Raw genomic sequence first — 9,626 nt, forward strand, 5'->3', positions numbered from 1 at the left:
GGGCAGCATAAGAATTTTGTATAACTTGACAGTTACTATTTAGGTGCAAACTGAAACACTTAAACCTTTTGTCTGTCAAAGACATGTAGAATTCCTACTTCAGTAACAAGCATGTAAACTGTTCAAGGCCGAACAAATACATGCCAGTTGCCAAGCGCCCAAATATACTGATCGTGTGACCATGGGGATGCCGTAATGGTTGTAAATGTGAAAAACAGTCATAAGTTACTATTTTCCAGTAACTTTGAATGGTCACTAATGGTTATAAGTCAAGGACTGTCTGTGTCACTGTCACTTCACTTCTTTGCTTTCCGCTGCCTGGAGCCTGCCATAACCAGTTTGGACTTTGAAGTCTTTAAGTGCTGGCCTGATGTGCTGAGTTTAAGTCCTTCAATGGAAACTTGAACCATCAAGTGTTACCTCATCTATATCACAGATCAATTTAATCTCAGACAAGGATGGTCTGCTCTCCTATTGCCATACTAAATGTTGGGGGAGGGGTTGCTATTCCTCCAGTTTGAGAGCTCTCTGGGACCAGCTGATGTGACTGGCAGCTTTGTCCCGCTGATATCTCCATTAGGAAGGGGTCTGCTTACTTTTGATGGCTTCTAAAAAAAGATGAAGCATAAAGTACAAGGGCCCATCTTAACTGGTTTATCCAACATATCAACTTTAGGAAATAAAGTGATAAAGGCATAAAATCTGGAAAAACAATAGTTACAGACAGTTCAGATAGTTATGGAGCTTATGGCCACCTCTCTCCTTCAGTCTATCAGTGGGGCAGCCCTGGCTCATTTGGGCTTCAAGGTCCAAACTTTCCTTGATTTGAAGTAATTTTACCAAAATAAATTATCTCGCTTTTGATTTGTCCTGTTCACAATATGGGAAAATCTTATAAAGACTCTTCCATCTGCAGAGGGCGTCCCCAATAAATGTAGCATACCTTTTGGGACAGTGTTCCTTTCCTGCAGTCCTAATGGACACGGATGAAACTTCTCCCTTACAGCCTCACTCCAAATAGGCTGGACTTGAAGTTGTACTGCACTTTTGCTGCTTAAGTCTATTATGTACTGAAGCCTGGGCTGGGCAAACAGGCTGGACTGGAGGATCTGTTGGACTTCACATCTCTCCTACGAAAGACTGCAAAGTCTCCAAATGTTTATACAGTTTATTACCCTTCAACGCTGGTTTAATATTATGTACATTATATTATATGTATTATATTTGCCGCGATCCTCATAGGAGCCAGGGCCGTGGTCAGCGAAGGATTGAGTGAAATTGAGAGATGGGGAAGCCAAAGGGAAAGAGTTAGATGACAAAATGCAGTCCCACGAGTAGCTATAAGAAGGTGCGACCGCCGGTTTTCGACAAACTCCAGGGGCGAAGAAAGCGGCTTCCCACCTTCCGGGCTAAAGTCAGAGCTCTAGAGCGCAGCCGCTCCAGAAAGCGCGCGGTTATAGCCCCGAGTTCGGACCCAGGTCTTTGATTTCTCCATCCCGCTCTATCTGCACCTGGAGCGGTGGAGACGCAAGCCTTCATTCTCAAGTCCGCCTGACCGAGCCAAGAAGGAAGGCTCGCGGCGGGCCCCTTTTCGTGAATTACGCTAAGCGCGAGGCTGACGGGAAGAGGGCGCCAAAAGTTGGCAACCTTTGGAATCGGAAGCGAGAGTTAATTGATTCCAGCCGGCTAATTCCTTCGAGACGAAACTTTTCCGTCAGGGACATTAGTGTGGTGTGGATTTTTTTTTTCTTCTTTTTTTTTTCTTTCGGAGTTTGGCAGAGACTCGGCTTTCTGGGCTGAGGCGGAGAAAGCAGAGCCCAGTCTCCCGCGTGGGTTACACCTCTGAGGCTCCCCTCGCTTTCCCTCGTGTCAGCCCGAGCACGCCTGCGCACAGGGGGGTGCCGGTCCCATCACGAGCAGGCGGCTTGTAAGATGAGTGAAGAAGCCGGGATGGAAGCGGGCGGGAGAGAGAGAAAGGGAGAGAGAGGCGCGGGGAGAGGGCGGGCGGGAGGGAAGCTGTGTCATTGAAAATAGCTCACTTTGACAGTCGCCAGCCAGAGAGCCAACCCTGACTCGATGTCAGGGGCTGTCTACCTGCAAGGTGCGCCAAGATGATGGGCATGAACGCCAAGCAGCCGTTCAGCGTGCATCCGGCCCTGCAGGAAGCCAAGTATTCTAGCTCGGAGGCGATGCGCCGCATGTGCCTCCCAGCCCCGCAGGTATGTAGATGAAGCATAATTACTGCTTTAAGGCACATTTTTGACAGGCCCCGGCTTAATGTTTTTTTCATGTCACCAGAACAATCGCGTCTCTCTCTCTCTCTCTCTCTCTCTCTCTCTCTCTCTCTCTCTCTCCCTCTCTCTCTCCCTCTACCCCCTTCGCCCCCCAGATCCACATGTCTATTCAAGCAAAGCCTCTTCTGCCTTTATATTAATTTTTATGACCTGAGCTTTGAGGAGGAATCTCTCTGCTTTTGAGAGAGAGAGAGAGAGATGTTTTTGAATCCAGACTTGACAGTATTCCCCATTGACTTCGCTCTGCGCGTTTTTGCTTGCAGCTCCAGGGCAATATATTTGGAAGCTTTGATGAGAGTCTGCTGGCCCGGGCTGAAGCCTTGGCGGCTGTGGAACTGGTCTCCCACGGCAAGAGCCACACTTTCAAGCCAGACACCACCTATCATACCATGAGCAGCGTCCCCTGCACCTCTACTTCGTCGCCCACCGTGCCCATCTCGGCCTCAGTTCACCATCACCACCACCATCACCACCATGCCGTGGCGCACCAAGGCCTGGACGGGGACCTCCTGGATCACCTCTCGCCGGCGCTGCTGGGGGGGGCCGAGCACGGCGCGGTTATGGCCGCGCCAATCCACCCTCATGCCCATGCTCACCCCCACTTGGGGGCGGCCATGGGCCACCTACATCAAGCCATGGCTAGCATGAGCCACCCGCCGCCGCCACCGCCTCCTCCGGCTGCCTCGCAAGTCTCGGTATCTCACAACGGGCTGGCCTGCATCAGCGACGTCGAGTCGGATCCCCGGGAGCTGGAGGCGTTCGCCGAGCGCTTTAAACAGAGGCGGATCAAGCTCGGCGTCACCCAGGCCGACGTGGGCGCGGCGCTGGCCAACCTCAAGATCCCGGGCGTGGGCTCTCTGAGCCAGAGCACCATCTGCAGATTCGAGTCGCTCACTCTGTCGCACAACAACATGATCGCCCTCAAGCCGGTCCTGCAAGCGTGGCTGGAGGAGGCGGAAGCCGCCCACCGGGAGAAGAACGCCAAGCCCGAGCTCTTCAACTGCGCCGAGCGGAAGCGTAAGAGGACCTCTATCGCAGCGCCGGAGAAGCGCTCGCTGGAAGCCTATTTCGCCATCCAGCCGCGACCCTCCTCCGAGAAGATTGCCGCCATCGCCGAGAAGCTGGACCTGAAAAAAAATGTGGTGAGGGTCTGGTTCTGTAACCAGAGACAGAAACAGAAGCGCATGAAGTACTCAGCGGTGCATTGAGGCACCTGCTCTGTCGGACAACGAGACCTATGCTTAGCACACATACACCTGCACACCCACGTAGACAGAAACATTGCTCTACCTAAAAGATTAAAACAAAACCCGACAGACTATTAGCAGAGACCTCTGCGAGGATCGTCAGACCAAGTAACCAAGCCACTGAGATGAAATACCTCTCCCTTTCCTTCTGCTGGCCTTCCGCCGCTGGGTCAAGTTTTGCCCAGCTTTCTGTTACGCTTCTCTGGAAAACCAATTGACCCAACAGGGGAAATAGAAGAAAATGTTTATTCCCTACCCCTTCCTTCCCCCCCACCCCGGCCCATTTGTTCTTCTGGGTTGGCCTCCTCCTGACTGCGTGTTTTTGTGCACTAGAGTGTCTTGACGTTCGTCGCTTTTGCAGAAAGAGTTAAAATTGGAGAGGTACTATTTTTTTTAAAGCAAAACAGAGATATAACCATAGATGCTGTTTGGCGATGAACTTAATTACATTTACATTTATACAGTGGGGGTGGGGGGTGGAGGGAAGGTGCCCATGAGATAATAAAGATTTATTTATTGAGATTATATTGGGAGCCAGAAGACTATTTTCCAAAAATTGTAAGCTGAATTCAAGCTTAGATTAAATTTGCATTGATTCATCACCTTTTACTTGTTTAGTCAACTGCATGCTATCTGAGATCAACAGAAGTGCTCCAATGCTTTCTCAAAGATAAACAAGCTTTCCTTTTGGTGCAACTAATAACTGGACTGTGTACAGTCTGATCATTCTTATTAATACAGGGGTGAAGAGTTCCAGCTACACTTACTTGTTTTCTTGAAAGGAGGGTGAAGGAAAGGAAGATATTTGAAATAAGCCAGTCCTTAATCAAAACATTTTGTTAGAATAACCCAAAAGATGCATACATATCCTAAGCACTTTCACAAGTAAACAATTTATTTTCATGTCAGTTTTTTTTAAAAAAAAAAAATCCCTCAAACTATAAGCAGGCTTGTTGCCATTGACTTCTCTGAGGTAAATGCAATCTTTATTCTTATTTATTAATTTTAGTCCAGTTGAAAGGAAGAACCTCCTTTTTAAAAAGTCAGGGTTGCAGGTGCACAGGACAATCCATGCAACTAAGGAGATGGCAGAAGTGTGACTTTGATAAACCTCTTAGAATCCTGCCTCTTCCCATGAACTTTGCAGGTTGGCCTGGTTTTTTTAACTGGATCACCAAACGTTCCAACAGGACTATGGAATTGCATGGTCACACTCGTGTTTGCTTGGAGAGGATCATTTAAAAGAAATACCTATTGTCCTTCTTCCACCCCTTAAAAAGAAATTAAAAGCTTTTTCTGCACTAAGGGCTTCTTTCTCGTCAAATGTCTTCTACTGAAATTTTTATATTCCATGATTGTAATTTGGGCATTTTGTGCACTTCTTTACTATCTTCACTCACCCTTCTCTTTTTCCCCAGAAATAATACTGAAACGTCTCAAATAAAATGCTTTATTTTTTGACCAGAATTGGTTTTTTTTCTTCATTCCCACCCCTCATAACAATTGCTCTGTTTTTGTTGGAGGTGGAGGTGCTTTTCAGATTAAAAATTAAGCAATCAATATTGAAATAATAAGTTTGCTGGATTTAGCAGTAAAATCATTCATTTAGATGGTTTACACTTTCTCAAAATATGTGTGTTGTGATTAGTTTTGAACCAGATTTAACCTATGTATGTTTCATCTAATTTCAGGCCAACAAATCAGTTTTATCAACCACTATGGAAATAACACTAAAATCCACATCCAGAAATGTAGTTTTCAAAAATTTGTTTTTTACAACTACCTCTCATGTTGGATTTTTCAAGGAAAAGGAAGTCTTTTTTTCTCCCTTATGGTTAAAATGTGCTATTTCAGAAAAACAGCCATGCAAATTGTGTTGCTGTTGATTGTTCTGCAGTAGTTCTAATCTTTCAACAATGGACCTTTGTCCTGTGATAGTCCATTGGAGTGAGAAAAATTCAAAATAAAGCATTCAAAGCCTCATTTGGAATTCTGTTTAAAAGCAAAAAGAGGCTTTTGCTTATGAATCCCAGAAGCACCTTAAACAATTAAAAATTAATGATCAGGGCCCAGTGATCTAATACCTCGTCTTTGCATTTAGTAAATAGCAGGGAATAAAATTCCAGCTAGATTCTAGCTACTTTTTTTTTAAATGACTTTATCAAGTAATTATATTTTGCTCATGAAGCACTTAAGCACTAATCTTCCTCAAATGTTCTTCTTTCACTTTATTTTCTCAAAGAGTCCCATTGATTCTCCCCAATCAAATATCCTTTAATAATAAATGCCCCTGTGTCATTACATTATATTGTGGGTTCTGAAATTTTAAAATAAGGTTGATGCAATATTAATTGGGTAACATGGTATAAAAAGGACACAAAGCGATTCTGCCAGCATCCTGCCTCTACTCTGCACTAGGATTTGAAGAAAAGCTTTTTGGGGTGGGAGGGTACTTGTTTCTGATCTTTAACAATAAATCCAGGTAAGATTTTTTTTTAATGTTTTTCTCTGTCATAATCCCTGTTAATGAAATATGTTGTGTTTATTATGGACATTTGTTTTTCCTTTTTATGCACAATTTCTATAAAGTGTAGCAGTATTTTTGTTATTCCCCACCATCAGTTAAATTAGACCTATAGTATAGACAATTTATTTTTTTCAGTTTGCAGTTAGTAAGGAAAACTTACTAATTTTCTCAATAGAAGATATTTCTTAAAGCCTGAAAAGTATACAGAATAATCTTTGCTTTAAGAGAACTTTGAAAAATCTCATCTTTCTTCATTCTCTCCTTTTGCTTTCCTCTTTCTCTCTCTTGTTCTTGCGATGTCCTTGTGATCCTGGATGTGAATTTTTCTCACTTTTGCATAAGCAGTCATTTGAGATTCTATTCTTTTTCCGCTCCGACTTTCCGACTTTCAGGACCTGGACAGTTCCCGATGATACAGTACTATACTGCAACAACCCCAAGAAATCAGTTAATATTAATAGAATGTGACTGTCTTATAGTTACTTAATTTTCCAATTTTATTCCAGGATCTGTCATTTCAAAAGGGATTTATGTACAGGTATATCTTTAAAGAAAATCTTTTAAATGAGAAAACTCTCCATCATTTACTTATAATTAGCTGTTGGACATTATTAACTCATTCCATATTCTGTTGGACATTTAGTAGCTCATTCCATTTTCATTCCATTATTTTCCATTCATTCTCTTAATGCTGAGAAACGCTATGTATTGTTAAGGCAAACAACGTACTAGCTAGAAGAACAGGAAGCAAAACTTTTGCAGATATAGTTTGTCTGCACCTAAGCGGGTTAAACAGGAATATTACTTTCCTGATTGGCTGTCCTTTTAGAACTTTCAGAACCGTATAAAAATGTAACAATAACGATGGTAACTGAGAAAAGAAAAAGAAGAAAATTAAGTGAAAATATAATCTGTTTCCAAATCCTTACTTATTTTTTAATGTGTGTAGACCACGCTGCCTGTTTTGTGCAGATCTGTTCGGGAAGAGAGAAGTAATTATTCCCCTCCCCCATTTTTAAAAAAAGTTTAATATGACATTCTTCCATCTGATGTCTTATTTCGTTAGCTGGAAGTTATGGCTGTTGTAGCCCAACACAAGACAGGCAAATTTGAACTAAACTCTTCAAAATTTCCTTCCTTCCTTCCTTCCTTCTTTCCTTCCTTCCTTCCTTCCTTCTTTACTTATTTGAAAAGTATGGAAGCACAGTAGATTCTCACTATTTTTAATTTTTATTTTAATATTAATTTTAAAATACATCCTTTTGATGGACTGTGGAAGTGGAAGGCAGGCAGGGAAGAGGTCGTTTTAGAGTTGATCAGAAAGAGAAGACCTTGGCAGTCTTGTGAAGATATTAAGAAACCCGATGCTTGTCCTGTTTCTTCCTTGAGAATAGAATATTTCCAAAACGGGCTGTGAACCAACTTTAGATAGATCTCACGTGCTTCCTTGAAACAGAAATGCCATCTCAGGGAAGCGAAAAGGAAGAAGAAAATGGTAACAGCTCGGAGACTATAGACCTGGAACTGGGAGAAAGCTACATCCTGAGCCAAGGTGGGCATTTTGGAAGCCTTTTGAAAGCGATCAGAAACCGACAGCGGTTTTCTTGTTCGGCTCGACCATTCCCCCCCCCCCCCCCGTTGGAGAGGGAGCTATTCCGGGCAGGAGATAGTTTTTATACCTCGCTCAAGATCAGGGCTAGATTAGTTCCCCGCGTTTCAGAAGAGTTGGGGGGCGGAAAGGGTTCATTCTCTGGAAGCGCCCGTTTCATCCCGAGCGTAACCACGAATGCGTGCACACGTGTCTTCTAGGAGTCCGTGTTTCTGCTTTTCTCCTCTAAAACTTTGCCCGCTCCTTCTTAGCGATCACTTAAGCAGTGTTTGCTGGCTGTGGAATTCTGGGAGTTGAAGTCCACATGCCTTAAAATTGTCAAGGTTGAGAAACACTGACTTAGAGCCTGGGTCCGCTCCCTGCACTTCCCCCAGCGTTGTCCTTCTGCCCCTGCCAGACGCCGGCCAGATCTGGTCTGCTGTCGAGAGAATGAACAGATCGCGCGATCTGTTCGGGAGGGTCGCCGGTTCTTCTGCAGAAGAAGCCGAGACCGAGGGGGTAGTAGCGCATCGCAGCGGAAAAGGGGTGTCTGGCTGCGAAGAACGAGAAACTTGGAGAAAGTTGAGCCGGCAGAAGAAAACAGACGTGGAGGGATAACGAGGTTGGACTCGCGGGGATTCTGGGTAAATAGGCAGGGATCGAGCGGAAGGCCCAGGGGAGCAGGCGGCTGGATGGAAAGGTTAAGTACGGATGTTTGTAAAAGCCCCAAATCGCGCCGCTTCCTAAGTAAAAGGCCGCTATGAAAGGAGCGGCGTTTCTTCTTGCCGGGGCCTTTTCCGCTCCTCCCGAACCAATTGCTTTTGGGGCAGGCGCGGAAGAAGGCAAAGAGCAGCATCTCAAAGGCTACGCCTTCCCACGAGGCTACAAATATTTCAAAATAGCCTCCAGCATCAAGATATTTCAAACTGAGTATTTTGGGCGAATATGAAAAGCCTTGCCGATTTCTGTTCCTCCCCCCCACACACACACCCAGATTCTGCAAATTAATCTCTGCGCTGTATTTTAATTGATTTGGGAGGGTTAAAGAAGGGGGTCGTTGCTGAGAAATAATTAATCGTGACATTTAAAGGGGTAAAATGGAATGGGTCAGAAATTGTCGTAGTTCACGGGTAGTCTCTACAATAATCAAAGCTCCCTAACAGTGCACTATTACAGGAAACACCTTGAAGATTATAGACCTTCGTGAATTAGTAGTTGAACCAATGTAACTGACACTCTTGCTTGTAAATGGGAAGGAAGGAAGGAAGGAAGGAAGGAAGGAAGGAAGGAAGGAAGGAAGGAAGGAAGGAAGGAAGGAAGGAAGGAAGGAAGGAAGGTGCAGATGCAACCCAAAGTCAAGTTTTATACTTCTTCCACATAGTTTCCCAGCATTAAAACTGTTCTTCTATCTAGAACTTTAGAAGGGTTAACAGGAGAAATGTTCTCTCACAACTTTGGAATCATCGGCAAGGTAAAGTTTTGTACTTTTTAGTTGTCTTTAATCATTGATAATGAAAGTGTGGCAAAGGAATTTGTGACAATCCTCAGTTCTTTTTTTTAATGTAAATTATCACCAGTTTGTAACTAACAATAAGCTCTTAGTAGAACTCATAGGCAGTGTTCCTAAAAAGGCTACTGAATTTCATATTTTTCTTCTCAATTTATAAGATAATTGCCTATCTCCATCTTTGCATATGTACACAATGCTATTGGCTCATTCACTTTGGTCCTGGGCCTAGTGAATCAGCCATGTAGCCTTTTTGGTTTTTAAAGTTACCATTTCTTCAGCAGGATATTTTATTAATTGATAGCTCTAAATTTTATTAATTGATAGTTTTGAAATCAAATAGGTTCTGAAGTTCACATTAAATATTATATTCCATAGGCTCGCTCATGCAGTAGAAGAGGTTACTCCTTTTTTCTACCTCCCACAGAGAGGAAGCTGGCATACTAGTGAATTTTTCAAGACT

The 9,626-nt window shown here is 43.8% G+C and overlaps 1 protein-coding gene across 1 annotated transcript; it reads left to right on the plus strand.

The window, feature by feature from the left end:
• The first annotated feature begins 2,033 nt into the window (after positions 1-2,033).
• On the plus strand, positions 2,034-3,670 carry POU4F3 (POU class 4 homeobox 3). The gene is made up of 2 exons (XM_039350880.1): positions 2,034-2,219; positions 2,558-3,670. The coding sequence occupies exons 1-2, from the start codon at positions 2,112-2,114 to the stop codon at positions 3,500-3,502; spliced, it is 1,053 nt and encodes a 350-aa protein (XP_039206814.1). The 5' UTR covers positions 2,034-2,111; the 3' UTR covers positions 3,503-3,670.
• Positions 3,671-9,626: the final 5,956 nt, after the last annotated feature.

This window comes from Crotalus tigris, unplaced genomic scaffold, assembly GCF_016545835.1.
Source record: "Crotalus tigris isolate CLP2741 ecotype Arizona unplaced genomic scaffold, ASM1654583v1 scf7180000017568.12009008, whole genome shotgun sequence".
NCBI lineage: Eukaryota > Metazoa > Chordata > Lepidosauria > Squamata > Viperidae > Crotalus > Crotalus tigris.

Bases quoted from the DNA above. Each gene is read 5' to 3' on its own strand.
- POU4F3 (XM_039350880.1), top strand. From the start codon at position 2,112: ATGATGGGCATGAACGCCAAGCAGCCGTTCAGCGTGCATCCGGCCCTG. The intron at 2,220-2,557 runs GTATGTAGATGA...TTTTGCTTGCAG, and splicing joins TGTGCCTCCCAGCCCCGCAG to CTCCAGGGCAATATATTTGG.